Below are 19,463 nucleotides of genomic sequence, written 5' to 3'. Positions count from 1 at the left end.
GGGGCCGCGGGCGGGGCGCGCTCCCGGGGGGCCTGGCGGGGGGCCCCCGACGCCCATGGCAGGGCGGGGGCGGCGGCGCGCTCCGAGTGAGTCCGGTCCGGGCGCGGGGGGCGCGGGGGCGGCGGGGGCGGCGGGGGCGGCGGGGCCGGTCCGCTCGGGTCAGCCCGGCGCCGCCGGAGCCCGAGCCGCCGCCGGCTTTTCGGGAACTTGCGGGCGTTCCCGCGGGAAGGGCGGGAGGCGGCGGGCCGGGCCGGCGGGCTGCGGAGGACGGAGGCCGCGGCCGGGAGCTGGGGACCGACGGGCGGACGGGCTGGGCGCCCGGCAGCAGGCGCGCTCCGCGCGGGCGCAGCGGAACCCCCGCCGGGATGGGGCCGGGGCCCGGGATGGGGCCCGGGACGGGGATGGGGCGGGGACGGGGGCGCTGGAGGCGGCCGGCGAGAGAGGGACCCGAGGGTTCGCGGCGCTGGAGCCCACGGCCCGACCCCCGGAGGGCTCGGCTGGCGGCCGGGTTGGGACCCGCCCCGCGCCCCCCCCGCGCGCGCCCGGAGCTAAAAATAACGGCCCGCGCCCCCCGCGGACCGCGACCCCGGCCCTCCCGCCCGCCCCTGGGCGGGGGCGCGCGGCTCCCGGTTCCCCAAAGAAAAGGGAAGAGGGGCGGGCCGGGGGCGGGCCGGGGGCGGGGGCCGGCCATATGGATGTGATTTCTCCGCCGCGAGGCAGACGGGCCTCCGCAGCTCGGCGCCGCCCGCCGCCTCCCGCCGCCCCTGCCGCCCGGCCTCCCCGCCGCCTCCCCGCGCTCCCCGCGCTCGGCGCTCGGCGCATGGGCCCCGCGGCGGGTCCCGGGCCCGCGGGCCGCCGGGGGCTCCTGGGCGCGGCGTGGGCGGGGCCCCGGCCTAACGCGCTCTGACCCCCCAGGGCCGGCGGCGGCTGCCCCGAGGGACAGGGCCCTAGGCGGCGGCCATGGGGGCCCGGATCGCGCCCGGCCTGGCGCTGCTGCTGTGCTGCCCGGTGCTGGGCTCCGCGTTCGCCCTGGTAAGTCCCGCCGGGGCTGCGGGAGGAGGGGTGGCCGGGGTGCAGAGCCTTGGGTCCCCCGAGTCCTCTGAACTTTGCATGCGGGTCCCCTCTGCCTCCGGGTGCCTGCATCCTGGGTTCCAAACTTTCTGAAGGCTGGGCTTGGGGTCCCAGGGCTGGAGGCCTGTGGTTGGGGACCCCTGTCTTCCCCTGTGTGAGCACCCTGCCGGGCTGGTCTCCCACGGGGATGACAGTGGGACCGGCCGGAGCTGGGCTTTGGCCCGGAGGTGCGGCCACACTCCGCTCTGGGCCTCTGCTTTCTGCACGGTTTGTTCGCAGTCAGGCCGGGGCTGAGGTCAGAGTCGCCCAGGCAGGGCAGGATGCAGGGACCCTCCAGCTCTCAGGGTCCCCTGTGTGCGCGCACGCACACACACACACACACACGCACACGCGTGTGCGCGCGGCTTTCCCAGAGTGGAAGCCTTTTTCCGTGGAGAGGCACATGTGGCGTGGGAAGGAGCCCCGGCCTCACAGAACATTCTTAAGGAGAAAGGACCAGGGAAGATGGGGACCCCATCTGTACCCTCCTGAGGGGCCAGAGGAGGAAGGGTGGGGTGAGGAGGGAGAGAGAAGGGGTGGGGGTGCGGATCGAGCTCCCCGAAGCAGCAGGAGTAGAAGGACCAGCAGGTGAAGAATAGGGGGCACTGGAGGGGCAGGGGGGCGGCCTTTTCTCGGAGCATCCCTCAGATCCCCCCAGCCGTCCCGGTCTGTCCCTCAGATCCCCCCAGCCGTCCCGGTCCGTCCCTCAGATCCCCCAGCCGTCCCGGTCCGTCCCTCAGATCCCCCCAGCCGTCCCGGTCCGTCCCTCAGATCCCCCCAGCCGTTCCGGTCCGGGCAGCGGGACTCTGCAGAGGCTGCTGGCCGAGGTGCCCTCTGCCCGCCGCCTCCTGCCCGCCGCTCAGGTGAGGCATTTCCTTCAGGAAGACCGAAGGCCGCCGCAGGCGAGGGAGGGCTGGAGCTCTGGGCCCTCCCCCTGCCAGTGCCTCCTGACCTTGAGCTGTCCTCACGCCTCAGTGTTCCCATCTGTGAAAGACCTCCGCACCCCGATCCAAGGCTCCTCGGTGTGCCCCGAGCCCGAACCCAGCTTCCCAAAGGGTGGGCCGGGGAACCCTGGTGACTGCCGGGGCCCAGAGCCATTTCCCACCCTCCCCTGGGCCACCGCCCCTTCCCCAGGCGCTCAGCTCCCTGGGCAGAGCCACCGGCCCAGTCTGTGTACACACACGTGTGCACATGACGTTGGAGGGATAGACGGGGCCACGGGCTTGGTGTCTTGCGAGTGTGCCTGCATGTCAGAGCAGGGCTGTTCTCTGGGTCTGTGAGTGTCTGAGCCGTGGGTGAGCTCACGCGTGTGGGAAGCTGTGGTCTGCACACGCCTGGCGGGAGCAGGGTTGTGCTTGCATGTGTGTGCGTCTGCGGACACCTGGGTGCCGGGTCTGTCAGTTCCGAGACTCGGTGTAGCTGTCTACTCACCAGACACCGTTCTGAGCACTGGACCTAGGAAGTAGTTTGTCTTTCCAGCAAGCCTCTTGGGAAGGCTCTGCTGTTGTGCCGGTTGTAACGGCCTGAACCACACAGCCACTGGGGCCGTGACTGGCTGCGTGCCAGCCCCGCGCCAGCGCTGTGCCCGTAGGGGAGAGGATTACCGTGCCCGGGGCCCACGCTGAGGTAGGACAGGAGAGGCGCCGGGCCTGGTCTGCCCGGGGCCGTGTTGGGGCGCCTGTGGCCGGACTGGAAGGACGGAGCACCCTGGACCCTCCCTGCTTCAGGGCTAGAGGACGCGGGTGGAGTCACTCACTCCCTGTGGTCCCCGGGCTGAGGGGGAGCCAGCGAGAGGCTGCCCATCTGCTCCCGAACCAGGCACGGCTTCTCCCACCGTGCCCGCCTGCCTGAGCTGGTACCCACCGTGCCCGCCTGCCTGAGCCGGTGCCCACCGTGCCCGCCTGCCCGAGCTTGTGCCCACCGTGCCCGCCTGCCTGAGCCGGTGCCCACCGTGCCCGCCTGCCCGAGCTGGTGCCCAGCCCGTGTGCCGCCGGCCCGGCCAGTCCCGGGACCCAGCTCGCCTCTCCAGGCACCTCCCGGTTGGGGGACTGGAGAGCATCCCACCGGGAGCAGGCTTGGCCGTGGTCAGACGGGGCCGGTCCTCAGTGCGCACAGGGTCTGAGAGGCCTGTGAGGCAGGGCGGGGGTGAAGTCTGGAGGGAGGGTGGACGGACCCACAGACCGTGAATAGGGGGCAAGGGTGGTCTCATCCTTGGGGCGCTCCACCCTGAGGACACGTGCAGGAGAGCCTGCAGGAGGGAGGCGGGAGGGCCTGGCCTCACGTGTAGAGACGTGGCCTGAGTCAGATCCAGAAGGACCGGGGGGCGAGGACAGAGGGCCCTCCCAGCCGCTGGGGGCAGCTCGGCCACAGGCTCACTCCGGAGACAAGAAGGGACTGGGCTGTCCCCGTCTCCGGCGTTCTCTCAGCCGCCCGCTCACCCTCCGTTTTACGGGGCGTCCCGGGTGCCACAGCGAGTCCCTGCGAGGGCTGAGCCCGGTCCGGCTCCGAGCTGCTCCTCCCTGAGGGAGGGGACCGGGCCGGCAGGGGCCGTGCCACTCGGGTTCTTTTGCTTCCCTTTTCTAGAGAACAAAATCAAATCTCGTTTTACTTTTTAAAATTTTTACTCCTAACTTCATGAGCACGCTTATAAAAGGGTCAGATGCTACCAGTTAAACCACATCACCCATGACTCCGCGCCCGCTCCCACGTCAGAGAAAACGGTGTCCAGCCGCCTGGGTGACGGCCGGCTTCCTCTGTGCGTTCCCAGAGGCGCTCGGTCCCGTCCGAGGTGTCTGTCCCGGGTTTTCAGGAAAATGGTATCGGGTCGTGGGCAGGGTTTGGGCCACAGCCTTTTTCTACGTAACGATGCGCGTCGACCCCGCGTGTGGTAAACGTAGACCCGTCTTTTATAACGCGGCGGGGTGTTCCAGAATGGGCACCCAGGCCGCGCTCCCTGGAACGCACATTAGATCGTTTCTGCGCGTGTGTACGTGTGTGCGTGCGCACGTGTGCGTGTACTGGTGTGTGCACGCATGCGCACTTGTGTGCGTGTACTTTGTGTGTGCGTGTGTGCACGTGTGTGCGTGATCCTGGCCGTGGCAGGAAGCTCCTCGCAATGCCGTCCCCCTCTCCGGGAGCCGGTCCCCGGTGGACGTTTCTAGATTCTGTCTTTGCTGGGTCTGGGGACACGCGTGTTTCCAGGGTTCACAGACGAGGCCGCCCCGCAGGTCTCGGGCCGGGGCCTCTGCCCGCCTGGGCCGGTGGAGAGGCGGGCGGCGGCCTCGGGTCGCGGCAATCTGCCGGTGACGGGAGCTTTAGGACTTGCCGTTCGTTACGGTCCGTCTCCTAAGAGCTTGCTCGGAGCCATTACCCATCCCTCTCCTGGGCTGTTTGCCTTTCCGTATCGATTAGCTGAAGCTTTTTATATCACCTGCCCTTTACCCCCCACCGCCCGCCCCCACCCCGCGCCCAGCTGCCTGTGGACAGGGGGGAGGGGGGTCTCGGAACTTGGGTTTCCTTCGGAATGTTTTAATGAGGCGCCAGCAGCCTCCCGGATTCCTGTCCTGGGCTGTGGGGACACTCCCCGGGCCACCACATGAGGACGGCCAGGAGGGGAGGGAGTCCCAGGAGAAGGAAGCTCGAGGGGGGAGCTGTGGGCCCCTCACGTCGTCGGCAGTTTTGCCCCGATGCAGAGGCGTGGGAAACCTCCGTACCAGCCCCGCCTCCGGACCCCCGCTCAGGGACGGCCTGCGGAGGCGGGCAGGCGAGCCCGCCGGTGCAGACCCCTGTCCTCGCCGCGCGGCCCCACCCCGCTCCGTCCGCTGTGGCCCGGGTGTCCACGCCGGCCGGCCGGCCTCCCGCCCCTCCCCGCCACGAACACAGGCGGCTTGTTCAGGAGGCCGGGGGGGGGGGCAGTCCACACGTGTCGGCGGTGGCCGGCAGGAGTGTCCCTGCAGGGAGCCCGGCGGCCAGCCCGGCCGGACAGGCAGGGCAGTCAGGGCGGGAGAGCAGGCCCTGGCGTGAGGGGAGGGGGCAGCGCAGGTCCCGGAGTGCGGCCGGGAGCGGGGATGCAGGAGGCCGGGTCAGGGGGCTCCGTCCCCCGAGGCTTCTCCTGGTCTGGGAGGCACAGCTGGAGCCGAGCACACGGCCGCGGCCGCCGGCATCTGCTCACCTGTGCGCCCAGGCTGCCGCAGGCGCTCCGCCGAGGTGGTGCCGGCCTGAGGAGAGCTGGTGCTGAGGCCGGGGGCCGGGCGGCTGGTCCCCTCCCCAGCCTCCAGGCCTCCAGGCCCAGCCTCTGCCCGTTAGCGGGCGCTCAGCCCCCTGTCCTGTCTGTAAGGCGGGATGTGGTGGAAGGGGAGGGACAGTGGCTAACATCCAGGAGCCGTGCTGGTGCCCGCAGGGAGGGGGCGCCGCGGCCGGGAGAGACAGGTCCAGGGCGGCCACCAGGGACCTGCTGCCTCCTGAGGGGAGCACGAAGCCAGCAGCCGCCTCCCCGACCGGGCTGGGCCCGGGGGAGGGACAGGGGGAGGGATGCGAGGACCCCAGAGGGCACCCCGAGGCCGACGCCTTCCCCAGGGCAGTGTCCCGAAGAAGGATCCTGGGTCTCCTCCACGTTCCCGCAGGCGTGTGGAGTTTGGCAGCAGGAGAGGCCGGAGGGCAGTGGCTCCCCTCTGGTTAGTGGCTGGAGCTGGCTCTGCCCCACACGGTCACCATCACCCTCCATCCACCCGCCCCAGCCTTGTCACTGCCCCCCCACGGCCCCTACTGCCCCCCCACGGCCCCTACTGCCCCCCCCACGGCCCCCACTGCCCCCCACGGCCCCACTGCCCCCCCACGGCCCCCACTGCCCACCACGGCCCCTACTGCCCCCCACGGCCCCCACTGCCCCCCCACTGTCCCCTACGGCCCCCCACGGCCCCTACTGCCCCCCCATGGCCCCTACTGCCCCCCATGGCCCCCACTGCCCCCCCACTGCCCCCCACGGCCCCCACTGCCCCCCCACGGCCCCCACTGCCTCCCCCACTACCACCGTCACTGTCGCCCCAGCCCTGAACGTCAGTCCGCATGGGGTGGCCTTGGGAGTGAGCTGGGGGTGGGCTTAGGGGTGGGAGTGGGCTGGGGGTTGGAGTGGGGGGTTGGGGGGGTTGGGCTGGGGGGGCTGGGGGTGGGGCTGTGGCTGGGCTCGGGGAGCTGCTGGCCCCGGAGGGAGGGATGGTGGCGGCTGGCTTTCTCTTCCTCTGGCTCCTGAACTCAGGAAATGAGAAACACATCCGGGCCTCTTGACCACACACTGCTGTCTCCGGGATGGCAGCTCCTGTTTGTAAATAACTCGCAGGCTCCCAGCCCCACAAACCCCAGCCCAGGGCTCCCAGGCAGGGCAAAGGTCAGGGCTGAGGTCAGGCATCACCGGCCCGGATGTCATGGGTGGTAGTGATGCTGGTAGTAATAGCAGTTAGTGCCCATGATGGTGGTGGTGGTGCTGACGGTGGTGGTAGATGGTTGTGTTGGTCAGGTGATAAGTGTGTGGTGGTGGTGGTGGTGATGGTGGTGGTGGTGGTGGTGGTGGTGGTGGTGGTGATGTGGTGATGGTGATGGTGGTGATGATGATGGTGGTGGTGGTGATGGTGATGGTGGTGGTGGTGGTGGTGGTGATGATGGTGGTGGAGGTGGTGGTGGTGGTGGTGGTGGTGGTGATGGTGGTGGTGGTGGTGGTGATGGTGGTGGTGGTGGTGGTGGTGGTGATGGTGGTGATGGTGGTGGTGGTGGTGATGGTGGTGGTGGTGATGGTGGTGGTGGTGGTGGTGGTGGTGGTGATGATGATGGTGGTGATGGTGGTGGTGGTGGTGATGGTGGTGGTGGTGGTGGTGGTGGTGATGGTGGTGATGGTGGTGGTGGTGGTGATGGTGGTGGTGGTGATGGTGGTGGTGGTGGTGGTGGTGGTGATGGTGGTGATGGTGGTGGTGGTGGTGATGGTGGTGGTGGTGGTGGTGGTGGTGATGGTGGTGGTGGTGATGGTGATGGTGGTGATGGTGGTGGTGGTGGTGGTGATGGTGGTGATGGTGGTGGTGGTGGTGGTGATGGTGATGGTGGTGGTGGTGGTGGTGGTGATGATGGTGGTGGAGGTGGTGGTGGTGGTGGTGGTGGTGGTGATGGTGGTGGTGGTGATGGTGGTGGTGGTGATGGTGGTGGTGGTGGTGGTGGTGGTGGTGATGGTGGTGATGGTGGTGATGGTGATGGTGGTGATGGTGGTGGTGGTGGTGGTGATGGTGGTGATGGTGGTGGTGGTGGTGGTGGTGGTGATGGTGGTGGTGGTGATGATGGTGGTGGTGGTGGTGGGGATGGGGATGATGGTGATGATGGTGGTGGTGGTGGTGGTGGTGGTGATGGTGGTGGTGGTGGTGGTGGTGGTGATGGTGGTGGTGGTGATGGTGGTGGTGGTGGTGATGATGGTGATGGTGATGGTGGTGGTGGTGGTGGTGATGGTGGTGATGGTGGTGGTGGTGATGATGGTGGTGGAGGTGGTGGTGGTGGTGGTGGTGGTGGGATGATGGTGGTGGTGGTGGTGTGGTGTGATGGTGGTGGTGGTGATGGTGGTGGTGGTGGTGATGATGGTGGTGGAGGTGGTGGTGGTGGTGGTGGTGGTGGTGATGGTGGTGGTGGTGGTGGTGGTGGTGGTGATGATGGTGGTGGAGGTGGTGGTGGTGGTGATGGTGATGGTGGTGGTGGTGGTGGTGGTGATGATGGTGGTGGTGGTGGTGGTGGTGGTGGTGGTGGTGATGGTGGTGGTGGTGATGGTGGTGGTGGTGATGGTGGTGGTGGTGGTGGTGGTGGTGGTGATGATGATGGTTACTGGTGGAAGCATGAGTTGTAACAGTAAATGGTAGAGAATGGGTGCTGTGATCAGGTGGGGGCAGCTCCACAGGGGTCAGACCCATGCAGCCTGGATCCCCAATACCAGAGGCACAAAGGGAACTTCCAGTTGGCCTTGGGGTGCCTGGATTGGGCGGTGGAGTTGTCCTCCCTCAAGCCCATGCCCCACAGCCCCCCTCACAGCTGACAGGTGAGGGCAGCAGCAAACACAGGGAGCTGCTCAGCACTTCCTGGGGGCCACAGCATGGGGCTCAGCTGAGCTCTCAGCGTCCAGCGCAGTCCAGAGACACGCAGAAGCACGGACACCACGGACAGCCACGGACACACTGACAGCGCCTCTGCCCAGAGCACACGCACACATGCATGTTCACACTCAGGCTCACGTCCCACATATGCACGCTGACACTCCCCGTGTGAGGACAGAGGCAGGCACGCGCACACACGCGCACACACACACACACAGCCCGGCTAAGTGCACCCAGCAGAGCCCTGGGCCCGTGGAGCCGACGGAGACTCCTGGGCTCGGGAAGCCCTGGCTACTGCCGCCCAGAGACTCGGTCAGTTAACTCCGCCCGCAGCCCAGCTCCTGCCCCGGCCCAGCCAGCCTCGCCCCTCCCTCCTGCTCCTGCAAACCCCTCGGACCGAGGCCCGCCCGGCCTGGGATGCCTGGGGGCGTGGGGGGCAGTTCTGCCCTGTGGAGTCTGAGGGGACACGGCTCGGCCCTGGGGTGTCCCCGCCTCAGGAATGCATCCTGGGGGCTCCCTCCCGGGCCGGACACATGCAGCTGCTCCAGGGCAGACGCCGCCTTCACCCTGAGTCCTTCCCACCCTAAGTCAGGGGAGCCGAGGCTCCTGAAAACAGAGCTGGCGCGGCCCAGGAGGGGGAGGAAGCCCAGGCGGGCGGAGCGAGGCCGCTGGTACCGGGCAACCTCCCGGGAGGCCCTGCGGACGGAGCCTGGCGGTCCCCAGAGCCCAGCACGCCCCGTGCTCACTCCGTCCTCTCAGGCCCCAAAGCCGATCCTGCGCGCCCTGTCCTGTCTGGGACATTCCATCCCTCCCTGCCCCCGGGGAGCGGCGGCGGGTTACTGGCGGGCAGAGGGGACCCCCGCCCCCTTTCCCCCTCAGAGCCATGGCTTCCCGCGTGTGAAACGGGAGCCGCAGGCAGACTTCCCACTTTCTGGGGTAAGGGCCTTGGCGCGGGCGGGGGAGGGGGCCCCTCGGGGGCGGCGTGGGACCGGCTCCGCCTGGCCTGTGCGCTGACCTTCGACCTGGTAGGTGGATGTCGATGACGTCATGACCAAAGAGGAGCAGATCTTCCTGCTGCACCGAGCCCAGGCCCAGTGTGAGAAGCGGCTCCGAGAAGTCCTGCAGAGGCCAGGTGGGCGGGGCAGGGTGGCCCGCGGGGCTGGGGGCCGGGGGAGGGGCGGGGGAGGCGGGAGCCAGGCTGCAGACCCAGTGGCATGGGGAGGTGGGTCGGTTCAGGCGAGACCAATGGTTGAGCATGAACGTAAGAGCCGGTTGCAGGCTCGATCCCGGCATGGGGTGTGCGGGAGGCAGCCGGCCGATGTTGCTCTCTGTCCCTCTCTCCTCCCCCCTCGCTAAAAATCAATGAAGACGTATTTTTAAAAGTAAAATAAAAAAGTCAGCAGGCTCAGGAGGTGCACCTCCGCTGGGAAGGGGGATTAGACGGTGTGAGGACAGCTGACGTGGAGTCACCCTACGCTGCTTACATCCGTGAGGCACGCCAGGGTTAGGAACCGGACCCCATAGGGTGCTTCCTGACGGCCCAGGAGGAGAGGGGGGTCCCCGAGGGAGGCCTCCTGGGCAGGGGGGCAGGAGAGCTGAGGGTCCGTGGGGCCGGATGGGAGCCGGGGAGGCTGAGGACGGTGTCCGTGGAGCCCTGCTCGTCACGAACTGGCTTCTGTCTGGAGCCCGTTTCCTGGACGTGGAGCGGGGCCTCGTCAGCGCCCGTCCAGACCTCGACATCCGTCTGGCTCGTCTCATCAGTGGGAGAAAGCCCCGGCCCGGAGGACCAGCTGACCAGAGCCGGCCCTCGCCGAGCTGGCCTGGGGCTGCGGAGGAGGAGGCGGGCACTCCGGGCACACAGACTCCGGGCCTCCCACAGCACGCCCCCCGTGGGGCCAGCCCTGCCCGTCAGCTCAGGCCCCGCTCCTCCTGGCTCTGCGTCCCGAACCCGCTTCCTCCTCGTTGTGGCTGCACCGCCTGCCCCCTGGCCCCGTCTCTCCTCGTCCCCCAGCCTGCCCCCGGCCGTCTCCACTGGTCACCCAGCCTGCCCCCGGCCGTCTCCCCAGCCTGCCCCCCGGCCCCGGCTCTCCTCGTCCCCCAGCCTGCCCCCGGCCGTCCCCCAGCCTGCCCCCGGCCGTCTCTCCTCGTCCCCCAGCCTGCCCCCGGCCGTCACCCAGCCTGCCCCCGGCCATCTCCCCTCGTCCCCCAGCTGCCCCCGGCCGTCCCCCAGCCTGCCCCCCGGCCCCGGCTCTCCTCGTCCCCCAGCCTGCCCCCGGCCATCTCCCCTCGTCCCCCAGCTGCCCCCGGCCGTCCCCCAGCCTGCCCCCGGCCTGCGGCTGCCCCCGGTGCAGGCAGGCAGAGGCACAGCCGCCCCGTCCAGGTGTCTGCACTCGGCTTCCCCGTTCCCCCGGCCCAACGGGGCAGGCAGGGCCTGACTGGCTGCAGCCTGAGGGGCGCAGGGAGACTGAGGGAGGCTTTGCTGTGAGGAAGAGAGGCCTCAGGCCTCTCCGGGGAGAGAGGGCCAGGCCCCTCGATGGGTCCCAGGTCCCTGTGGGTCCCAGGTCGGGCAGCGGAGGCAGACGGCCTGCCCGGCCCGGACAGCGGAGGCTCTTGCTCTGTCTCCCCACCGGCAGCCTCTGGCCCTGCCCAGGGCTCTGCCCCGCGTCCTCTCCCGGTGGAACCTCTGACATCACTCCTGTTGCTTTCGCCGGCGCCCCCTGGTGGCCTCCGCCTCCTGCGGCTGCCGCTCGGGGTGGGGACACCATTTACCTCCCAGCCCTCAGTGGGTCCCCCGCAGGGCCGGGCTGCCCGGGAACCACCCCCGGTGGCTCTGCACCGGAGGCACCTCCTCTCCTCTCAGCTCCGGCAGCTGGGGGTCGGCGGACGGGGCAGGACCCGGTACAGCATGGGGGTCGGGCAGGAGGTGCCCAGTCCTGGCTGCCGCACTGAACTGGACCTGCTTCCTGCAGCCGACATCCTGGGGTCGGACAGAGGATGGGCGCCCGCGGCCCCGGGCAGGCCCAGGAAGGAGAAGGCTCCTGGGAAGCTCTACCCCGAGCCCAAAGACAAAGAGGCGCCCCCCGGCGGCCGGCGCCGAGGTACGTCCACGCCTCCCTGTCCACATCTTCCCTGTCCACGCCTCCCCTGTCCACACGTCCCCCTGTCCACGCATCCCCTGTCCACACCTCCCCTGTCCACGCCTCCCCTGTCCACGCCTCCCCTGTCCACCCATCCCCTGTCCACGCATCCCTCTGTCCACACGCCCTCCTGTCCACAAGTCCCCCTGTCCACGCCTCCCCTGTCCACGCATCCCTGTCCATGAATCCCTCGGAGGCAGCTCGGACTGCCCGCCCCACTGCTCATCCCCCCCCCCCCCCGAAAGCAGGGAAGGGGCTGGGAGGAGACAGAGCAAGGGGGCAGCGGGAAGAGGCAGGCAGGCTGGTTGGGCTCAGCACCCAGGAGGTGCAGGCAGATAATTTGCCCCCCATCATCCCAGGGGTGGGGGTACCCAGGACTACAGCCCCTTCCATAGAGAGAGATCCACAGAGGCAGGAGAGGGTGGTAAGGACCCCGAGACAAAGACACAGGGGCAGGAGAGGGTGGGAGGGACCCTGAGACAGAGACACAGGGGCAGGAGAGGGTGGTAAGGACCCCGAGACAGAGACACAGAGGCAGGAGAGGGTGGGAGGGACCCTGAAACAGAGACACAGAGGCAGGAGAGGGTGGTAAGGACCCCGAGACAGAGACACAGGGGCAGGAGAAGGTGGTAAGGACCCCGAGACAGAGACACAGGGGCAGGAGAGGGTGGGAGGGACCCTGAGACAGAGACACAGGGGCAGGAGAGGGTGGTAAGGACCCCGAGACAGAGACACAGGGGCAGGAGAGGGTGGTAAGGACCCCGAGACAGAGACACAGGGGCAGGAGAGGGTGGTAAGGACCCCGAGACAGAGACACAGAGGCAGGAGAGGGTGGGAGGGACCCTGAAACAGAGACACAGGCAGGAGAGGGTGGGAGGGACCCTGAAACAGAGACACAGAGGCAGGAGCGGGTGGGAGGGACCCTGAGACAGAGACACAGGCAGGAGAGGGTGGGAGGGACCCTGAGACAGAGACACAGGGGCAGGAGAGGGTGGGAGGGACCCCGAGACAGAGACACAGGCAGGAGAGATGGAAAGGGACCAGGAGGTTCCCACTGGGACGGGGACTCAGTGTATCAGAGGGGGATGCACTGAGACACAGCGAGGTGGCCACAGGGGCACCCGGGAGGGGGGGGGCGGAGACAGCGGGACGAGGAGGGAGAAGGGCGGAGGGAGGAGGCGGGCAGGGCCCATTGTCCCCGGGGGCATAAGAAGAGACAGACGCCGCCCAGCGCAGCCACAGGCCGGTCTGAGCCGGCTGGGTGGGCAGCAGATTCCAGATGGGCCACATCTGGGCGGCTGTGGTCACCCCGTGGCTCCCCAGGGACCGGAGGGGATTGTGGGCCTGGCCAGGCGGGCTGGGAATTCGGTGCCCAGGACAGAGGGCCTTTCACCAGGCCGGGCGGGGCGGCCATCCAGGCAGCCTTCCAGGTGGCGGGACAGTCCCAGGGCTGGAACCCTGCAGGGGAAGAAGGGAGCGGGGAGGGAGGACGGGGGAGACTCAGAAGCCGGGGACCCTCTGAGGCCACATAGCTCTCCCCGGAGCCACCTGCCTGGCACCCGATCTGCAGGGAGCACTAGACCGCCCCTCCCTGATCGCAGAGCCGCACCCTGCGCTGGCGGCCGGAGGGCCGAGGCCGCTGTGGACAGGGGACGCCGGAGCCTGGCGGGCACTGGCCACCGGACCGGCCTCCGGTCTGGGTCCCGGCGGGTCCCCTAGGAAGTTCTCAGCTGGGGGTTAGCCCAGAGCTGGGCACCAGGAAGTGAGACCACGGCCAGAGAAGAGAGGGGCCTGGCCCGGGCTGAGCCTTGGGCTCTCTGCCCGAGCAAATCACTGCCCTCCTGGCCTCCGCCAGCCTCCTGGCCATACCTGCCCCGGGGCGGGGGGAGGGGAGGGGAGATCTGAGGCCAGGTGGGTGCAGGGCACGTAGGGGTAAGGCTCAGTACAGTCTCCTCAGAACACTCGGGCCTGAGTTCTCCCGTCCTGGGGTGCCACTGTCCTGGGGGAGCCACCGGCCCGGTGCCCTCGGGTCACACCGTGGACTTGACCGGGGCCCACCTTGTCTGTGTGGCACAGGGCGCCCCTGCCTGCCTGAGTGGGACCACATCGTGTGCTGGCCGCTGGGGGAGCCGGGTGAGGTGGTGGCAGTGCCCTGTCCCGATTACATCTACGACTTCAACCACAAAGGTAAGGCGGCCGGGAGGGGCCTGGGCACGGGGCTGGAGCTCAGGCTTCGGGGCGGCCGCCTGACCGCCCGCGGACCCGCAGGCCATGCCTACCGTCGCTGTGACCGCAACGGCAGCTGGGAGCTGGTGCCCGGGCACAACCGGACGTGGGCCAACTACACGGAGTGCCTCAAGTTCCTGACCAATGAGACGCGGGAGCGGGTGAGACCTCCCCTCCTCACCCGGCGGGTGAGGCCCCGCACCCGGCGGCCCTGACCGAGCCCTGACCTCTGCCCCCCCCCCCCGTGTCTCCCACCGGCACAGGAGGTGTTTGACCGCCTGGGCATGATCTACACGGTGGGCTACTCGGTCTCGCTGGCCTCCCTCACCGTGGCTGTGCTCATCCTGGCCTACTTCAGGTGGGCGGGGCTACCCAGACCCGGTGGGTGGGGCCTAGATAAGTGGGCGGGGCGGCGAGAGGGCCTGAGCCCGGTGGGCGGGGCTTTGAGCGGGGAGGGGCCTAGACCTGGCGGGCGGGGCCTGGGGCGGGGCGGGGCGGTGGAGGGAGGGGCCTAGCCCGGTGGGTTAGGGTGCCCTGCCCTGCGGGTGTCCTGACCCCTGTCCGCGCCGCAGGCGGCTGCACTGCACCCGCAACTACATCCACATGCACCTGTTTCTGTCCTTCATGCTGCGCGCCGTGAGCATCTTCGTCAAGGACGCGGTGCTCTACTCCGGCTTCACCCTGGACGAGGCCGAGCGCCTCACGGAGGAGGAGCTGCGCGCCATGGCCCAGGCGCCGCCGCCGCCCGCCGCCCCGGCCCCCGCCGGCTACGTGAGTGCGCCCCGCTGCCCCAGCCGCACCCCCAGGCCCCCAGCCCCCCTGTCCCCCCAGCCCCCCATCCCCCTGTCCCCGCCCCCAGCCCGCACCCCCAGGCCCCCAGACCCCCTGTCCCCCCATCCCCCTGTCCCCGCCCCCAGCCCGCACCCCCAGGCCCCCAGACCCCCTGTCCCCCCATCCCCCTGTCCCCGCCCCCAGCCCGCACCCCCAGGCTCCCAGACCCCCTGTCCCCCCATCCCCCTGTCCCTGCCCCCAGCCCGCACCCGCAGGCCCCCAGCCCCTCTGTCCCCCCAGCCCCCCAGCCCCGACCCCGCCCCCAGCCCGCACCCCCAGGCTCCCAGCCCCCCTGTCCCCCCAGCCCCCCATCCCCGACCCCGCCCCCAGCCCGCACCCCCAGGCCCCCAGACCTCCTGTCCCCTCAGCCCCCCATCCCCGACCCCGCCCCCAGCCCGCACGCCCAGGCCCCCAGCCCCCCTGTCCCCCCAGCCCCCCTGTCCCCGCCCCAACCCCCTGTCCCCTTGTCCCAGCCCCCTGTCCCCCCTGTCCCCGCCCCAGCCCCCCTGTCCCCTTATCCCAGCCCCCTGTCCCCGCCCCCAGCCCCCCTGTCCCCTTGTCCCAGCCCCCAGCCCCCCTGTCCCCTTGTCCCAGCCCCCTGTACCCCCTGTCCCCGCCCCAGCCCCATGTCCCCTTGTCCCAGCCCCCTGTCCCCCCTGTCCCCGCCCCCAGCCCCCCTGTTCCCTTGTCCCAGCCCCCTGTCCCTGCCCCAGCCCCCCTGTCCCCCCTGTCGCTGCCCCAGCCCCCTTGTCCCCTTGTCCCAGCCCCCCTGTCCCCTTGTCCCAGCCCCCAGCCCCTTCCCCGCCCCCAGCCCCCCTGTCCCCGCCCCCGGCCCCCTGTCCCAGCCCCCTGTCCCCCCTGTCCCCGCCCCAGCCCCCTGTCCCTCCCCCAGCCCCCCTGCCACCCGCCCCAGGTGAGGACCTGGACCAGAGCCCGCCCTCCCCGGGGCGTGACCAGCAGGCTCCGCCCTGTGGCCCTCCCCCCACCCCCGCCCCCAGACGCGCCCCCTCGGCTCACAGCCGGTCTCCTAGGCGGGCTGCCGGGTGGCCGTGACCTTCTTCCTCTACTTCCTGGCCACCAACTACTACTGGATCCTGGTGGAGGGGCTGTACCTGCACAGCCTCATCTTCATGGCCTTCTTCTCCGAGAGGAAGTACCTGTGGGGCTTCACGGTCTTCGGCTGGGGTACGCGCAGGGCAGGCAGCACGGCCAGTCCCGAGGGACCGGGGCGCCAGGAGGCTGAGCCCACAGCATATCCTGTCTGGGCAGGGGAGGCAGGGGGCAGCCTGCCACCCTCCTGTGACTGGCCCTCTGGGCTCAGGGGGCAGTGTGGCTGGGTGAGTTCGCTGGATGGGCTCAGCCTGGAGTTGGGGCTCAGCCCAGGAGACGGGGTGAGGAATCTCGGGGCCAAAGTCCAGCTCAGGCCCTGCCGGTGTGGCTCAGTGGGTAGAGTGTCGACCCTTGGACTGAAGGATCCTGGGTTCGATTCCGGTCAAGGACACATGCTCAGTTGCAGGTTCTGGACCCTGGTGTGTGTCTCTCATTGATGTTTCTGTCTCTCCCTCTCCGTCTCCCTCCCATTCTAAGAACAAAAAGATCCAGCTCAGGATCTGAGTGGGATCCTGGGTCAGAGGTCAGCCTGGAGCTGGACTTGGGACCTGGGACCCTCCCCCCGAGAACCCTGACTGTGAACACCAGTCCCCTCACTGTGTGAAGCTGCCGGCAGCCCCGCCCCCCCCCCCGGGTCAGGCACAGCCCCCTGCAGAACGGGCAGCTGGGCCTGCCCTCCTCCCCGCGGGCTCTGGATCGAGTTGCTGATAATTGTCCATTATTGTTGGCAGCGCCAGGGCCTGGCTGGGCTCTGGGCAGCTGGCCAGGCTGCAGAGGGGCAGGTCAGTGCTGGAGCCCTCAGCGCTCGGCACCCAGAGGCCCTCAGATCTACAGCCGCAGCCTCCTGCCCCGTGGCACACGCTGACCTCACCTGCAGCCAGCCCCGGAGCTGGAGGGGACCGAGACCTGGTCCCCAGAACGGAAGCAGGCTCTGGGGCTGGAGGGGGGGGGCGCACAGGGAGCATAACCCAGGCCACCCCTCCCCTCCCAGAGGTGCCAGGCCCAGGCTGAAGTGAGGGGATGGGGTGGGGACCTGGGCGCCCAGAGGTGCCATGGGCCATCTGAGCTGGCATCGGCCTGGGACCTGCGGTTCCCGGAACAGGCTCCCCCACAGGAAGCCCACCCAGAGCAGCGGCCTGTGGGGAGGAGGAACAGCCTATGTGTGGCTGCTTCGGACTCTGGCTTTCACCAGGGCCCACGGGGGCTGTGTGTGCAGGGGGGCAGAATCGAGATGAGGGCAGAGGGCGGACGGGCCCTACGGGGAGGCGCTGGGCAGCACGTGCCAGGGCCCAGCTATCACCCAGCAGCTCGTGTGCCGGGGTGAGGGGGCAGGGACAACGGGGGCCAGCTGGGGTGGACGAGGGGGACGGAGCTGGCACGGTGCGAGAAGAAGCCTCACGCGCTGTCCTCTGCACACAGGTCTGCCCGCCATCTTCGTGGCTGTGTGGGTCGGGGTGAGAGCCACGCTGGCCAACACCGGGTAGGTCCCGAGCACCCTGGCACCCTCTTCCTCTGGGAAGCGGACAGCGGGCCTCCTGCCCCCGCCTGGAGTGGCCCCAGCCCGGGGTCACAAGAGGCCACTTCAGAACCGGTCTCTGACCTGTGTCCCCAACAGCTTATGGGCCCCTGGGCAGGCTCTGGGTGGGAGCAGGACGGGGTGGGGGCTGACGCCTCAACCTCCCGCAGGTGCTGGGACCTGAGCTCCGGGAACAAGAAGTGGATCATCCAGGTGCCCATCCTGGCCTCCATCGTGGTGAGCGGGGTGGCCACAGGGCTGGGCGGGGCGGCCACAGGCCTGAGAAGCAGCCTCTCCGTCCCGGCCCCCGCTCACGGCCCCCGGAGAGCAGGCCTGGGCGGGCCGTGGTCCCGCTCCTCCTGGGTCCCGCTCCCCGCCCCGCCCCGCCAGGAGGCTGCGCACACTCAGCCCCCTCCCTCCACAGCTCAACTTCATCCTCTTCATCAACATCGTCCGGGTGCTCGCCACCAAGCTGCGGGAGACCAACGCCGGCCGGTGTGACACGCGGCAGCAGTACCGGTGAGCACCCCCGTGCCAGGCTCCTCAGAGGTCAACATCCAGGCACCACATACGAAAGCCAAGACTGAGGCTCCAGGGGGAGGACCCAGCTCCCTGGGTGGCCCCACCCAAGAGTGATGGGCTCGCTCCCGGCCTCGGGGCACCCCACAGCCAGCCCGGGCCCCTCGGCACCGGCCGCTGCACTGAGCTGGGGTCATGAGGGCGGGAGCTGGTCCCAGGGAGTCCGAGGCGCAGGTGGGAGGGGCGGCGGCGGAGTGGGCCCGGGGACAGTGAGGTGAGGCGGGCGGGGGCCACGGGCAGGGCCCGAGGGGACTACAGTTGGTCCACTCCTGGTACAACCGAGCTGTCGACCCGGTGAACTGGCTTGGCCTCTACTAGTGGCCAGAGCCTCAGGCCCGTGGTGGCTCCTGGCTCCTGGCGCCTGGGCCGGCAGGCGGGGAGGAGGGGCAGGTGCCCCTGGGGGGCGGGCGCGGCCGGCCCTGACCTGCGCCCTGCCGGCCCAGGAAGCTGCTCAAGTCCACGCTGGTGCTCATGCCGCTCTTCGGCGTCCACTACATCGTCTTCATGGCCACGCCGTACACCGAGGTCTCAGGGGCGCTCTGGCAAGTCCAGATGCACTACGAGATGCTGTTCAACTCCTTCCAGGTGCGGGCCGGCCGGGCGGGCGGGCTGCTTCCTACGCCCGGCTCGCCCTAGCTCCGCCTTTCTCCTCCCACAGGGATTTTTTGTCGCCATCATCTACTGTTTCTGCAACGGCGAGGTGAGCGGTGGGCGGCGGGCGGCGGGCAAGGCCGGGAGGCCCGAGCCCTGCTCCTCCCGCGCTCCTGCCTGGTTCTTCCTTGGTTCCTCCGGAAGGTCCTGAGGCAGGGAGGTCTCCCCGGTGGCCCAGGCTCAGGCTGTGCTGGGATTTGTGGGTCTCGCACCTCTGGGGCAGCCCAGTGTCTCCCCAGCCCCAGGGCCGAGTTCTCGGTCATCCAGATTGAGCGGCTCAGCCACCCTCGGGGCCCTCTGAGCCTCAGAGGTTCTGGGTGTGTCAGCTGCTGCAGCCAGACGCCGAGTCCTGGGCCTTGGAATTTTCCGGGAATTTGGGCTTGGGGTGACGGGTGGAAGAGGGGTCGGGCACTCCTGAGGCCCACCTCCTCCTGCCACCCAGGTCCAGGCTGAGATCAAGAAGTCGTGGAGCCGCTGGACGCTGGCCCTGGACTTCAAGCGCAAGGCGCGCAGCGGGAGCAGCAGCTACAGCTACGGCCCGATGGTGTCGCACACGAGCGTGACCAACGTCGGCTCCCGCGCGGGGCTCGGCCTGCCCCTCAGCCCCCGCCTGCTGCCCGCCGCCACTGCCAACGGCCACCCGCCGCCGCCCGGCCACACCAGGCCGGGGCCCCCGGCGCTCCAGACCTCGCCGCCCGCCGCGGCCGAGTCCAAGGACCCCGGCTTCCTCAACGGCTCCTGCTCGGGGCTGGACGAGGAGGCCTCGGCGCCCGAGCGGCCCCCCGCCTTGCTGCAGGAGGAGTGGGAGACAGTCATGTGACCGGGGACCAAGGGTTGGACCTACGGACCAAGGGACGGACAGCCGGTGGTTGCCCACCCATGGCTGGGCTGGGAGGACAAAACTAAAACAAAAAAAGGAAAAGGAAGCTTCCTGTTGTGGTCTGAGCTGGGGCCTGAGTCACTGCAGGGGGAGGGGCTGGGAGCCGGGGCTGGCGCCCCACCTCAGGAGGGTCTAGCGATGGGCCGGGGTCAGAGCACTGTCCAGCAGGAGGGCCTGGGAGAGCCTGCGCTGCCCGGGTCCCTCGGAGCCACACGCTGGCCAGCGGCCCTGCAGGAGTGGGCCCAGCCTTTCCCTGCCACCAGCTGCCCCCTCGGCGCTGCCCACCTGGCCGGCCTTCAGCCGGGCTC

At 69.6% G+C, this 19,463-nt stretch overlaps 1 protein-coding gene across 2 annotated transcripts; it reads left to right on the top strand.

Moving 5' to 3' along the window:
* Positions 1–19,219, top strand: PTH1R (parathyroid hormone 1 receptor). 2 transcript variants are annotated; one of them, XM_084902528.1, is made up of 15 exons: positions 1–86; positions 916–1,032; positions 9,255–9,357; positions 11,195–11,323; positions 13,439–13,549; positions 13,631–13,749; positions 13,852–13,946; positions 14,161–14,359; positions 15,451–15,604; positions 16,949–17,009; positions 17,216–17,282; positions 17,470–17,564; positions 18,068–18,209; positions 18,283–18,324; positions 18,718–19,219. In XM_084902528.1, exons 2-15 carry the CDS (start codon positions 961–963, stop codon positions 19,093–19,095), a joined length of 1,767 nt encoding a protein of 588 aa, XP_084758654.1. In that variant the 5' UTR covers positions 1–86; positions 916–960; the 3' UTR covers positions 19,096–19,219. The 2 variants fall into 2 exon arrangements, with proteins under 2 accessions (XP_084758654.1, XP_084758653.1); XM_084902527.1 differs by lacking the exon at positions 1–86 and having other exon boundaries at positions 846–1,032.
* The last annotated feature ends 244 nt before the right edge of the window (positions 19,220–19,463 follow it).

The sequence above is a fragment of the Pipistrellus hanaki genome (assembly GCF_964339955.1).
Source record: "Pipistrellus hanaki genome assembly, chromosome: 13".
Lineage (NCBI taxonomy): Eukaryota > Metazoa > Chordata > Mammalia > Chiroptera > Vespertilionidae > Pipistrellus > Pipistrellus hanaki.
The sequence above is the reverse complement of the archived record's forward strand: the minus strand, read 5'-3'. Positions and strand labels throughout refer to the sequence as shown.

What these genes read in the sequence shown, in the direction of transcription:
- PTH1R (XM_084902528.1), top strand. Translation starts at nt 961, where the DNA reads ATGGGGGCCCGGATCGCGCCCGGCCTGGCGCTGCTGCTGTGCTGCCCG. An exon ending in CTACGACTTCAACCACAAAG is followed by an intron (nt 13,550 to 13,630) that starts GTAAGGCGGCCG and finishes GCGGACCCGCAG; the next exon opens with GCCATGCCTACCGTCGCTGT. An exon ending in CTCATCCTGGCCTACTTCAG is followed by an intron (nt 13,947 to 14,160) that starts GTGGGCGGGGCT and finishes TCCGCGCCGCAG; the next exon opens with GCGGCTGCACTGCACCCGCA.